We start from the raw sequence: 14134 nt of genomic DNA on the forward strand, positions 1-14134 counted from the left end.
GGGGAGCAACAATGGCACCAGGGGGAAAGGGGGAAGTTTGTCGGGGGAGGGGAAGGGGCGCCGGCAAGAGGCGCGCCCAATTGCGGGGAGGGGAGCCTATATATATATATTTATATATCATAATTATATATCCAACAAATATTTTCAAAAATATATTTAAAATTTTTATAAATAAATTATATATGTAAATTGAATTTGGAATGTTGATTTTCAAAGATAAAAATCAATCGTTTATTAACGTAAAATTTTATATGGACCATATATTATTATGAATGTAATATGAATTACTAATTTTTTGTTAGATAAAATTCAATAATTGTAAAAAAAATACAAAGAGAGAGAGAGAGAATGAGGGCGTGAATTACACCACTCATGAGTGAGGGAAGCATTTTACTTCTTTGCCAAAAAAAAAATACAGGGGTAAATTAATAAAAATAAAAGTTCACAAAGGAATGTTTTGTTATTTTCAAATAATATAGGGACCGGAATATAATTGTTGTTTTTATTAAAACATATTTAATTTTTAAATAATTATCAAAATATAAATCAAATAACCCCTAAATAATTACCAAAAAGGAATTTAATAACCCCTAAAAAACTATATATATACATATATGTCAATATTATTATAAGAAAACCTTTTATCATACTGATGTTTTGATTATTGAAATTTACCTTTTAATAAAAGAATATTGAATACAATATTAATTTAATATTAAATTAAATACACAATTATAATTTATTTTTTTCACTCCCAAATTATTTCACCAATCTTTCCTCTCACGTATTTCTTTTGATTTATTTTAGGGTAAATTATATTTGTCATTCGAATTACATTTATTTTTATAATTTGATATTTGAATTTTTTTTCATGTTAACTTACTATCTCAACTTTGTAAAATTTGTATTTTACTATATATGATCATTTATTTATTGATTTTTCTGTTGAAAAAATAATATGCAATGTATATATGAAAATATCGGATCACATAATTATTAAATATCAAATGTGTACTGTATATAATATTTTTTGACAAAAAATTAGTAAAAAAATAATTATAAATAGCAAGATACAAAAATTTTTAAAATTAAAATAATAAGTTGATATAAAAAAAATTAAAATACTAAAATATAAAAAATCAGAATTCGAATGGGAAATATAATTACCCATTTGTTTTGTATGATTTGTGTAGTAATACCATATGAGTTTAATGGCTGAAACCACGGTGTGGTATCACTATGGTTTCCTCTACTCACTATCCTAAAGCCCTAACCCTAAGCTTGATCCAGCCCCGTCCCAATCCTCCTCCCTCCACTCGCACGGCGGCGCCGCCTCCTCCTCCTTGAATTCGGTTATCTTAAACGGCGACAAAATCGTCAAACGTTTTACCAAGAATATGAGCTGGTCAGCGCTTCTTTCTATCAACAATTCAATCTCACCCGCCCTCCACCGTTCTCTGACGCTCAAACCCAGGATTCTGTCCATCGCGCCTGTCGCCTGCCTCAACGTGGACGTGCGCGCACCTGATTCCAGTCAAAATCCGTTGCTTCACGAGAAGAGAAGCTCGGAAGTAATTGCCGACGATAAGGAATTTATAGTGGGGACGTATGCGAGGTCGCCGGTGGTGTTGGCGAGTGGAAAAGGGTGTAAATTGTACGATGTTGAAGGGCGAGAGTATTTGGACTTGACTTCTGGTATTGCCGTGAATGCCCTCGGACATGGGGACCCTGATTGGGTGCGCGCCGTCACGGAACAATCTGAAGTCCTAGCGCATGTCAGCAATATCTACTACACTGTTCCTCAGGTGAAGATTGTTTCTAATTTTGGTTTTGAGGAAATGGGTTCTGCTCTTCCACTGGAAAAAGTTTGTGTTTTGATTGGGTTTAAGTGCATTTCTCCTTGTGGTAGATTTTTTAGAAGAGGAATTAGTGAATTTGCTGGCTAATATCGAATGCTTGATGGGTTTGCTTTTATTGTTCAATGCAGGTCGAGCTTGCAAAACGGCTGGTTGTCAGCTCATTTGCTGATCGTGTGTTCTTTTGCAACTCTGGAACTGAGGCTAATGAAGCTGCAATTAAGTTTTCAAGAAAGTTCCAAAGATTCTCGCATCCTGATTTGAAGGACCCTCCTGTAGAGTTTATTGCCTTCACGAATTGCTTTCACGGTAGAACAATGGGTGCTCTTGCATTGACGAGCAAAGAGCAGTACAGATCACCATTTGAACCTGTTATGTCTGGCGTCACTTTCTTAGAATATGGTAATACTCAAGCAGCAGTAGAATTGATTCGGAGTGGAAAGGTTGCTGCAGTTTTTGTGGAACCAATTCAAGGTGAAGGTGGTATATACGGTGCAACAAAGGAATTTTTGCAATCTTTGCGCACTGCATGTGATAATGCCGGCTGCCTTCTTGTATTTGATGAGGTAATATTTAATTTATAGAGTTGTGATGTTATTTTCAGAGTTTAATACTATATGGAATGGAAGAAAGACCCCTGGTATGCTTTTAGAAAAAGAGCAACTATACTTGGTTGATTATTCGGATCACAAGGTAGACAATTTATCATCACCATCCATGTTTTATGTGTGATAGAAAATGCATTCTGAGATTTATGTCAGGGGAAAGTTTGCTGTGGAAAATGGAAATATACTTGCGCATGGTAAATTAATGAGCAAAACCTGACATAACTCATTGATGAGTTCCATTCCAATGTGTCTTATGTTCAAACGTCAACGATCATGCAGGTGATAAGTTCCTGCGAAAAGCTGATGAATGGGTAGTCAATTTCAGTATAATGTATCTTACCCAAAAATCTCCAGTAATAATTAAAGAGCAAGTTGTGAGGAAAAAGCTGTACATTTGAATAGTGAATGTATGATCAAGTTATTAGAGTCTTCTCATTCAAAATTGTGAATGCTTTTGTCCTTTGTAACTTGGAGTAAATATTTGTTCCTTCTGTTGGAAAAAATCTTTCGACTCATTTACTATAGGAAGCAACCTATTTTTCGTTCAAAGTTGGCCTGCTTGCCTCCTCTTGCTAATGTTAGCACAGCAATAGTTGTAAGGTCATATGCTGGAATAGCCAGCTTTAAAATATTCCACAACCATAGCGTGCATAGCAAAATATGCTTTCATTCTGGTCTATGAAATTTTTTGTTAATCAAAACTTTGACAAAAGAAAAGGTAGGGATCCTACTGTAATTATCGTCGGTGCTTTAAACAATTACAATCTTGTTTGGTTGCAGCTATGCTTATCTTTTGCCAATGTTCTCTCATTGAGTGTCTTTTGGGTAATAACACCTAACAGCGTTATTGGTGGCAACCCAGGTACAATGTGGCTTGGGTCGAACTGGTTATCTCTGGGCTCATGAAGCTTTTGGTGTATACCCAGATATAATGACTCTTGCAAAGCCTCTTGCTGGAGGTCTTCCCATTGGTGCTGTATTGGTCACCGAAAGAGTTGCTTCTGCCATCAATTTTGGAGATCACGGCAGCACCTTTGCAGGTAACCCTCTTGTTTGCAGTGCTGGAATTGCTGTACTGGATAAAATATCAAACCCAAGCTTTTTGGCCAGTGTGTCAGACAAAGGTCAGTATTTCAAAGATTTATTAGTCGAAAAGTTAGGTGGAAACTCTCACGTGAAAGAAATACGAGGGTTTGGGCTCATCATTGGTATAGAGCTCGATGCAGCAGCCTCACCATTGGTTGATGCATGCCAAAAATCTGGGCTTCTCGTTCTGACTGCCGGGAAAGGAAACGTCGTTCGCATTGTACCCCCATTGATCATCTCAAAGCAGGAATTGGACCAAGCTGCTGAGATATTGATTAATTGTTTTCCAGTACTTGATCAGGGTACCAAGAATTAGTCGCCACTGCCAGCATTTAGGATTTCGCGAACTTTGTCCTGATTAAATGTGGGAGTTTTGAGTGATAAATGTAATACCCATGTAGATTTTCTTCTATAGAACTAATGAAGTGTTCGTATGTTTATATAGCACCATGTATTTTGTTAGCTCACATCAGATTTTCTTGAGTACGCTGTGATATCTTTAATAACCTCAGTATGATGGTGAGAGATAGATGCTATTCTTATGGGTAAATTCCACTTGTGACAATTTGATTATCGTATTTTTCAAATTTATTTAAGGGTAATTATTAATAATTGGTTCTTGCGTTTGCATTTAAAATTATTTCAATCTCATAAGCTCATTTCTTGATTTGAATATTTCTAAATTTTAGTTTTTGTATTAATTTAGTCCGTATGATCATTTTCCGGCGAAAACATCGTCAAGTTTTGATTTTTTGTAGGGTAATATAGTAAATTTAAATTTATTATTTCACTTTAGTCCCTTGAATTAATTCAATTATCAAATTAATTCTTTTTTTAGGCAGGAAAACAAGTTTGTTGTATTTTTATATGCTGAATATAAGGTAATTATATTATATGAATAATGAAAATTTTAAATTCTTATGAACATAATAAGAACTTGCTACATGTCTCTCAAACATTGGTTCAGAAAGTAATAAAGAAATGGAACATCCTCTACTGTGGATGTGGATGCAGAATAAACTTGCCACATGCCTTTGATGTTTCATTGGGTCACCAAATTTATAAATCCATGTAGAATAGCATACCGGGTAATTTAAAGTGTTTGTCACGAAAGCTTCAAACAAGGAAACTACACTTTTTCTTTTTATAGATTAACATTCACTTAAAGGCACCTATAGCTATAAAAGGTAATTTTAATTTAAAATGCTTGATGAACATTATGCTGCCATAATTTAAATGTAACTATTTGAAATTACTTCCATTTATAATATGTTCCATAATTTTAAATTTAAACTACGTAGGTCCATAAAATTCTCCTTGTTATAAATTATTTTGAATGTTGAAGGACATTGTTGATGCTTAGTTCAATTCTTTTATTTCAATTCCAATTTTTTGTTTTAATTTTATTTTTTATTTGATATTTCAAGTTACAAATGTAGGCCAAATATACAAAAATGTCCCGTTGACTATATATTTTGTCCAGCACAAATCGTATACAACTGATGTGCCTTTATAGTATAAAATACAAAAAAAAAAAAAATGTATATTGAAATAGAAGATATTATAAAGTGCATTTGTTTTAAAGGAATTTAAAGTGCGTTTATGTGGTGGAAGAATTGGATATTTGGTAGAAATACTTTGTGTTTTACCAAATTTGTTGGGTAGCAAAATATAATGAATGACATAAAGTCCCTTGGTAGCAAGTTCATTCACATGTCTGCTATTAAATGAATCCCTCCTAATAAGCCCTTTTAATTGCTTGTGTGTCTGTTTGTGTTTTTTATTTATACTTTAAAAAGTTGAAATAGAATAGATGTCTTTCCAGCAATCCTTCGTCTTTTATGTCTACTGCTATAATATAATCAAGTTTGTAGCAAAAAAAAGCTATAGAAATTATATTCCAGTCGTTATGTATAAATTTACAGCATTAAATTATGAATTTTGATGTAGAAATGATGCCTTACGCAATAGTTTTATGTAATTGAACTACATATATTCGTCAGAATTAATAATTTCTAATTGATTTTCTCAATGTATTTTTTTATGCGTGTATAAATAATAATTTAATAAAGAAGGTATATATACAGACTGGTCTGTATAATGGATATGTCTTAAAAATATTAACAAAAAACTAGTTATTAAGGAAAAATTTTCAAGTAGCATTCAAGAAAAAAGCAATCAAAAGTAAATATAATTTTTTAGTTTTCATTCAAGGACACTCATGGATGAATGAAAAATATAATATATTCTTAAATGTTTTGATTTCTCTTACTTTTTTTAATTGATTGCATAATAAAATTTTTAAAAAAAAAAGTATTTTAAGCCAATTACTAAATATTATTTTATATACAGGATAAGTCTTTTGAATTCTTTTCCAAATGTTGATATAAAATGATATCATCATGTTATTATCTTAGATAATTAATTTTATATACTCGAGTAATGAATATTATCTTCCTCTCTTACATTATGTACGATACACAGTGTTTTTAAATTTTAAACTTTTGAAATTATAGGAAATTTAAAATCTCGTCCTCTTCTATCTATAAAAAATGAAGAGAAATGTACGTATATGAATAACTTCCCAAATAACTTATGTTTTACGAAAGTGTAGAGATCAATATTAAAAGCACTATACGTAGCATGAACTTAAGAATGTTAAAAATAAGATAAAATATTACACTCAGAACTTAAAGTCCAAAAGAATAACTAAATATCACTCAAAGTCTAACAAAATTTAGTTTTCTTAATTTTTGAAAATATTAAATACAGAATATAACATAAGAGCATTTTTTGACAAGGAAGGGATTGCATTTGCATGAAGAAGAGAAATTGGAGAGGCAGAAAATGCGACTGCGTGATGGGGAAGAAGAAGAAGAAGAAGAAGAAGCAGCCAAACAAGTTGTGGAAAGTGAAGATGTTGAGATAACTATAATCCCACCCCATCTAATCCAATCTCTGTTATTGTAGACAAAATCCCATTTTAAACTTTTCTCACCTAACTTTTATTTTTCTATGTAAGAATAAATACCATAACAATAATTTTAAAAACATAGTTAGCCTAATGTGTGTATGGCTCTATTTTTGGGATTTTACTTAGTAACACTTTGAAATCAGTTGTCCTCCACAATTAGAAGTGATCTACACCATGTACTTGATATTATATCATTTTCTTCAAAATAATGTGTGTTCTTACATGAGAAAGATTTCTCCACAATCAAACACATGATCAACATATGGAAAAGAAGGGCACTCTTTCTAAGAGATTCTTGCCATATCCATCCTTCTTACTTCTGAATTTTCTAGTAGAGACAACAAAAGTGATTAATTCCATATGTGTATCTAATTCTTACAATAACATCGTTTACATGTTGCATCTCTAGATATTTCCCGAAAGGGACAAAGACAGGACTGTAGAAACAAGTATAACAGTGAGAAGAATAGAAAAGAATGTGGCTGCATCAGATGAGTTAGAATATCTAAACTAACTCTCAGCACTTCCATTCATCAAGTAAACAAAAAGAATATACCCTAACTACCAGCAGTACCTTCACTACTACAAGACACTTCATTGTTTATCCGTCCATGTGTGTTAGGTAAATTGGTTCTGTCATATAGTTACAGTACATTTGATCCTAAACCAAGGTTAGCCTTATTTCGTATAGGTGTCATCTGTTATGTTTGTTCCGGCTTAGGTGGAGAACAGGGCCTCACTGGTTCATGCTTGGTCGTCTAGCTCTAGCTGACTCCACAAGTTACATCAGAACAGGGAGCATCCTCACCGAATGGAATGTTTAGATCAGGAAGCACGAACTTAGAGTCGGATGCAGCATCTGTGCTCGGTTCAGGACAGCCATTTGATGACGAGGGTTCTAGTTTGACGTTATTTTCTGATACAAGAGGTGGCAAGATCGGAGGAATAGGATGACAAGGTGTTGTCTTTTGTTGAAGTTGATCGGACATTGATGCCTCAGTTGTGGATGGTATTTCTCGATCCGGGATTGGTTGCAATTCAATCTGTCCAGAAGATAAATATCATTTTTTTGTAATAATAGAACATATGCAAGGAAAACTAAAACACAAACCAAAACTATTCTTTCGGACTTATGTCCTAAAGTGCCCTCTGACTACATAACACAACAGAAACTGGTTCAAGGTAAATCTTTAGAGACAAAGAGGAGTTCACGAACCAAATAATGGAAGAGATGTAGAAAAAACAAGGAGCAATCCAAAGCCCAGCTCTTCTCAGAATATAACAAATTCAGGTGAACAATCCTAACACACAGCCGACTTTTAGTCCAAGAAGACATTCATGTGGGTGTACACTTCAGTTTATAGATGTATATAGTTTCTAGGTCCACTATGGTATATGACACATCCTTAAAGTGTTTGAGCTAAGGTAGCCTTATATGAAGAAATAAGGACCCAATCAAATAGTACCTTCCTGAAAGAGGGCTATAGGAGTTTGCATCTGTCCACAAACACAAACATCATCCGTCCAATGCATTGGTCGTCTCGAGATCGTTCTGACTATTTACAAGATTTTGGTGCATTTATAAGCTCAGCCATGTTTGCTTAATGGTCTACAAGCTTTCACTAAGTGAAATTCAAAGATAATTTGCAATACTTAGCAGCAGTGGTTTACAACTAGACCTAATCAAGAGCAAGATACAAGCATTCTCCACAATCAAATAGTTGCAGGATGTGATAATATTAGCGACAAGACCATTTAACTCCTTTTTTCCATGAAACATGAGGTCATTGAGAGGTTGACAAAGGTGAGGTTCAACCAGAAAGAAATCAATAAATTATAGAAAAAGGGACGACAGATCAAGCAAATCACACCTTCATTCTCTTCAAGTTTTCATTTGCAGCCCTTTGTTTCTCCAAATTCACACGTAAGGCAGCCATTTCCTGAGGGGTAAAGAGTGGGGGGCGCATAAGCATTTAGAACGAATACCAGCAACATTTACTTGAACTATCACATAGCCATAGAAAGAAGTAGAATACCCTTTTCAACTCTCTTCTTTCCCTTAGCAGTGAAGTCTCCTCGTCCTTCAGTTCTGCTAAGGTCTGGAAACAAGGAAAAATGTATACTTATTAGACTCTTGGATATATCAGCTAAAATTTTTTACGTCATCCTCTGTTTTACCATTTTTCTAGATACATCTACAAGTAATAGAGCTAAGTAAAACATCAAAAGATTTTGAACAATATATTCCCTTATAAAGCTCAATAAACCTAGTATGTATTCACCTTCTTCTTTCTTGATCTCTTAGAGGCGGTCTTTTCACTATCGCCATTAACCTGTAACAGAGAATCAGAACATTACACAATCAGTGCAAAGATGAAGTGTGTTGATAATTGCATTAAGATAATCAACATGGTTATGAACTGTAATTATGCCCTACCCTGAAGTAGTCCAATCACTTCTATGCAATGGAATATAAATAATTTGAATATGAAAAGCAATGAAGCAAAACCAAGCAACCAATTTTCATCACTTTAAAAAGAAATAATTGTTCACAAAATTTTAGACACGACAAGGGCAGTTTTGGTACGAAAGTCTATTGGCTTCCATAACATTTATGCATCAAAACAAGATAATAAGTAGATCACCTAAAAAGCCATACCTAGTGGTCCTAGTAGAGCACAAAAGAAAGACAATTACCAGTTACCAATAACAACACTCTTCATGAATAAACGAGAAAACAATTAAATAACTAAAATAATCAATGGTCCCATAAATGGTCACGAAATGTTTGCCACGTTCAAGAAACTTTACGCTGATTTTTTCAGTAGAGATGGCTATGGTTTTGAGCACCCGATAACTAACTCGTCTTCCCTTCATTTAATTAGGGCCATTGGATATATAGTCATTTGTAGAGAATTATAGCCAAAGAAAGGAAATAGAAGAAACTGGAGGAGTATACTTTAAGGAACTCAATAAGTTGGTTGAAGATGTTGATTTGGCAATGCATTATAAGCTTACAACTTGGTTTGGTGATAAAAGCATGGTCCCCCCCCCCCCCCCACCCCCACCTCCTACCACAAACCTAAACTCAAACCATACATCTTCTCACAGATTTTACACCAAATCACACTTTCTAGACGGATTCTTTGCCAGACCCTACGGCCTACACCAAAAATTCATGCCAGTCTCCATTAATCACATAACAAGTGTTGATAGTAGATCTGCCTAGTTACTGTACATGAATTACATAATAAATATAATATACTCGTGATATAATTAGATTGAACTGGACTCGTGAACTAAGATATCGCAATTCAAGATTTGGTATTTTTCTGCACCCCTGCAGCTGCGTTGCGTACTTAAATTTAAACAAAGTTCCATCTTACTTGGACCCAACAAAAAGGTGGATAATTCCCAAACAAATAAAATTCAAGAAAGGAAAAAAAAAAACTAGCCCTCTTGCCGCTTTGTCATGGATGAAATAACTGCCAGGTCACCATCTTTAACCAGATTAAAAATCGAGAAAGTAATTTCCCAACTTTTGACTGCTAACAAGATAGAAAATTTACACCATAAGAAAGAAAAAAATAAATGGTTGTAACAAAGCTTTCACATTCTTGTATCTGCTAACTGATTTTTTGTCCTTAGTAGCAATAATTCATAGATACAGTCTATACTTACAAAAAATTTCACCCACCCCCCACCAGTGTGTGTGTGTGCGTGTGGTGTATTAGGTGATCACAAGATTGTAAAGAAAAAAGAAGAGACTACGTCGTACAGTTGGTGCGGGTGCCTCGGAATGTTCGCTTTGTGCAGTGGACAAATGGCATAAAATGGTTGGATGGATAAAGACAAGTAAGTGTGGAGACATAACTGGATACAGCTGAGTCTGTAGGCAGGGCCAATATGATCCCGCCCGCACCCGATTGTCCCCCCATATTATACCAAATTTTAAATTTTTACTACAAAAAGAGAGCTTTTATGTAAAAGTGCACAACCACTAACAACGCTCGCACCAAACTGAAGGCACACCTATTTGCCACGAAAACACGCCACCGCTTCACCAGGGGGTCACCCCCACCCCCCCCCCCAACCCCCAACTGAAGTGACGGAAATACCCCTCTAGCTGAAAATGATGACACTTGGGGTGGAAGTTTGACTTGGAAGGCGTTTTTACAAACTTGGATTTAAGCAAGTATTTGCTGACTCGAAGGATGGACTTTCTTTATCTGGGGTGTAGTTTCTTGGGCATTTCAACAATTGGTGAATTGACGACTCTGCCCTTGGGTGCGGAGGGGTATTTTGAGCACTTTAATGGCTTAGTTAAGGTGCGACGACAAGAAGCATAATAATGGGGTTGGGGTTGGGCGTCTGACTTTACTCGTTGAATCGAAGTCGCCCATTTTTTCCCTTTCTATCCCTTCAAGGACGAGATAGAGAAAGGATTGAAAGGGTAATTAGGTGGAAAGCGGAAGGGCAGTTCGGTCAAGAAGCCAGCGCCGGGGCAGATCGGGGAATTGACTGAACCGCCCGGGGATTGGATGGTGAAGCACGCGGAAGGGGAGGGCATTATTGTCAGCTTGTAGGAAACTGAAAAAACGGTGACAGGTGACGAGGAGGAGAAAGCAAACAAACGCCTGGAATGGCTGAATCTGACTTCTCCCACACGCGTGGCAGGAAATATCCAAATTCCACAGGGGTATTAAAGTCAATTCACATATACCACCGAATGACAACTGACACGAGGCTCTAGTGAAGAAAGATAAAAAGGAAAAGACACACCCCTAGGATAATATACTAACAGTAACCCCGATGCTGACCCCCCCTCCGCGCCGCCGGCCATCGGAAAATTGGAAACACGAAGTACGTATACGTATAGATTGCGTGTTATGCTAAGTTTGGTCGAAGATGTGGTACGTGCACAAACCTTAGATCTTGTTGCGTCGGAGAGCTTCTGGATAGGAGGCCGACTAGACTCTTCGGAACCCCCGCCGGCGGCTCCACCAGATCCACCGGAGCCGCCGCTGAGGGAGGTGGCACCGCTCCACGACAGCGGCGTGGTAGGGCTAGCCCTCTGAGACTGCTGCTTCTTCGGATTGCCGACTGACAAGGGTTTAGACCTGCGCTGGCGCACGCTCCACTCCAGTGGCAAGGCAGCCGGCTTGAGAGGCGGCGGAGCGGCGGCGTGGAGACGCACCAGGAGCTCCACGACCATGGTGTCGTCCGTCAAGGCGGCTTTGACCCACTCCTCGTCGGCGCCACTCATACCTGCCCTGGTGGTTTATGTGTGTATAGAGAGAGAGAGAGAAAAAGAAAGGGGAGGAAGAGGGTTTGGGGATATGAAAAAGGGAGAGTGGAAGTATGGAAATGGTGGTGGCAAAGAAAATCTGAGGGCGAGACTTATATATTACTGTGTGATTATATATTATTATATATATATTTATAGGCAAGGACCAGAGGCATGACATGATGAGATGAGTGTTTCATTTATATATATATATATATATATTATACACACACACACTGTGTACGTGTGTGTGTGTGGCTGAGATGCTTATTGAGAACTCCTTGTGTGTATGAGTGGGGGTGGTGTTGTGTAAGGGTAGGGGTATGGGTATGGATGGACTAATTATATTTCCTAATTTATTTTGGATGTGTGGATTTTAGTCTTTGTTGGTCGTTGTTTGTAAATATGGGAAGATGGGTCCCATGTTAAAGATGTGGCATGGGTCCTTCCTTTTATTACTACTATTCCACTTCTACCTCCTTTTTTTTTTTCTTCTTGATTTCAAAAATAGGAATGCCACTCTACAAATTTATTGACCAAGATTCATTTGCGTTATAGTTTTTATAATTCATCTATTTTTATAGTAATCAAGATCTAATTATTTAAAAATTAATTCATAAATTATAATTTACGTATTTTCACAATGATCCAAACATGTCTTATGAGTGTAGCCCTATTATTATTCTACTTATGCTATATCTCTGTCAATTGATAAAAGCAAAATATATTGATGAGATATTGCTTCAATAATAATATCGATATTTAAAAAATAATAATATCATTTAGTACTAAATGTCGGGCTTTATTTATATATATATATATGTGTGAATGTTTTGTTTTAATGACATTTTTTAAAAGTTTTATAATCATATTTTATGCAAATATTTCAAGAGTTGAGTCTTTTAAAATAAGGATCAACATTGAATAAATTTTAAAAATATTTTACATGATATATAAATTTATAAGATATTTTAAATAAATTTAATCAAAGACGCTATTGACCCACTTTGTTATCTTAATGTACTACATGCTATAATTGATTCATGTAGTCGACCAAGAAAAATATCAAATAAAAGGTGTTTTCAAATGAGGTTGTTTTGAGAAATTAAAAAATTTATATAGTTTAGCATTTAATGTTGGGGATAAAATACTACTTAATTATTTATTTATTATGCATTTATGGAATGTAAATTTAGGAGGACAATTATGTAATTTCACTGATCCCCACTGTGTTTTTATTTGAATGCGCTCCCATTTTAGTGCTCTTTTGGGATGATTTGTTATAATAAATGCTTCATATTCTGAAAAATTCACAAAAGTGCCATGTGATTGTTAAAGATTCCTTACACTTTTTCAAGAAAATGCAAACACTCCCAAAAGTTTCATTTAATGACTTTAATGCCCTTAGCTCCATCCTCTTATTTTCTCTTTAAGACAATCCTTTTTTGTTTTTTTCTTTTCAAAGTATTTTCTCCCAAATTGTGCTTTTAATTAAAATAATACATGGTACTTCTAATTCTCAACCAATAATTTTTAGGACAACATTGTAAAATTCTCAAGAATTTAATTCTTTTTCATCTTTCATGAAAAATTAATATTTTTCAATAAACATAATTAATATATAAATATTTTTTTTAAATATTGTCACTCCAATACTCATTTTTTTCATTTATTGTCTTGAAAACTTGTATCTAGAATATTTTCTCCATTGGCTCAGAATATGAAATTAATAATATCGCAACTCATCATAAATATTAGCCACTATCCCAAATCACAAAAAAAAACAAAAAAAAAATTCTCAGCAGTTTGCAAGTTCTAAGATCCCCTTTTTCACCAGCCGTCCTTCAAGAGCAAAATCATGCATACCCAAACTATAACAACAATACCTCGTCGAAAGTTGGCAAAACGTTCGTACTCATAGCCGAATCAATTATATTTATTATACCATCTGTTACAAATAATTTCTTGATATTGTACTAATAAAAGTAAGAAATTCTATTTTTTTTTAAAAAAATATATAATAGTGTTGATATGTATAGTACAAAATAGACAAAAATCTAATGACCCCTTCCACTCATTTCTATAATTTCACATTCTTGTACTTGTAAATTTTCTTGCAACAAAATCTAGCAAAGGGCACCACTTTTACACTTGTCTTAAGCTCCAAAATGGCATCACATCCAATCCAGTGCCCAATTTTTATTTAAATTTTCCCCCTTTCTTCCAACCCTTTGATCACTTATCCTTTTACTCACTTTTGGAGTATGAGATGCACGCGCATGTTTGGAGAGTGAAGAGTGTAGAGGCATTTTGGGTGTCTGTG

At 35.0% G+C, this 14134-nt stretch overlaps 2 protein-coding genes across 2 annotated transcripts; one reads left to right on the plus strand and one right to left on the minus strand.

Annotated features, from left to right (window-relative positions):
• The first annotated feature begins 1186 nt into the window (after window positions 1-1186).
• On the plus strand, window positions 1187-4162 carry LOC105164944 (acetylornithine aminotransferase, chloroplastic/mitochondrial). Its single transcript, XM_011083794.3, has 3 exons — window positions 1187-1805; window positions 1988-2422; window positions 3327-4162. Exons 1-3 carry the CDS (start codon window positions 1398-1400, stop codon window positions 3864-3866), a joined length of 1383 nt encoding a protein of 460 aa, XP_011082096.1. The 5' UTR covers window positions 1187-1397; the 3' UTR covers window positions 3867-4162.
• A 2698-nt stretch (window positions 4163-6860) lies between these two features.
• LOC105164952 (uncharacterized) lies at window positions 6861-12044 on the minus strand. Its single transcript, XM_088885436.1, has 5 exons — window positions 11452-12044; window positions 8807-8857; window positions 8561-8623; window positions 8396-8464; window positions 6861-7567 (listed from the first exon to the last, which is right to left on the minus strand). The coding sequence occupies exons 1-5, from the start codon at window positions 11788-11790 to the stop codon at window positions 7289-7291; spliced, it is 801 nt and encodes a 266-aa protein (XP_088741562.1). The 5' UTR covers window positions 11791-12044; the 3' UTR covers window positions 6861-7288.
• Between the last annotated feature and the right edge of the window lie 2090 nt (window positions 12045-14134).

Source organism: Sesamum indicum, linkage group LG1 (assembly GCF_026168435.1).
Source record: "Sesamum indicum cultivar Baizhima isolate 11 linkage group LG1, ASM2616843v1, whole genome shotgun sequence".
Taxonomy (NCBI): domain Eukaryota; kingdom Viridiplantae; phylum Streptophyta; class Magnoliopsida; order Lamiales; family Pedaliaceae; genus Sesamum; species Sesamum indicum.

Coding starts and splice junctions, on each gene's coding strand:
- LOC105164944 (XM_011083794.3), top strand. CDS start 1,398: ATGAGCTGGTCAGCGCTTCTTTCTATCAACAATTCAATCTCACCCGCC. Junction 1,806..1,987: donor TCTACTACACTGTTCCTCAG/GTGAAGATTGTT, acceptor TGTTCAATGCAG/GTCGAGCTTGCAAAACGGCT. Junction 2,423..3,326: donor GCCTTCTTGTATTTGATGAG/GTAATATTTAAT, acceptor GTGGCAACCCAG/GTACAATGTGGCTTGGGTCG.
- LOC105164952 (XM_088885436.1), bottom strand. CDS start 11,790: ATGAGTGGCGCCGACGAGGAGTGGGTCAAAGCCGCCTTGACGGACGAC. Junction 8,624..8,806: donor AGAGATCAAGAAAGAAGAAG/GTGAATACATAC, acceptor CCTTGTTTCCAG/ACCTTAGCAGAACTGAAGGA. Junction 7,568..8,395: donor AAAACTTGAAGAGAATGAAG/GTGTGATTTGCT, acceptor TCTTCTGGACAG/ATTGAATTGCAACCAATCCC.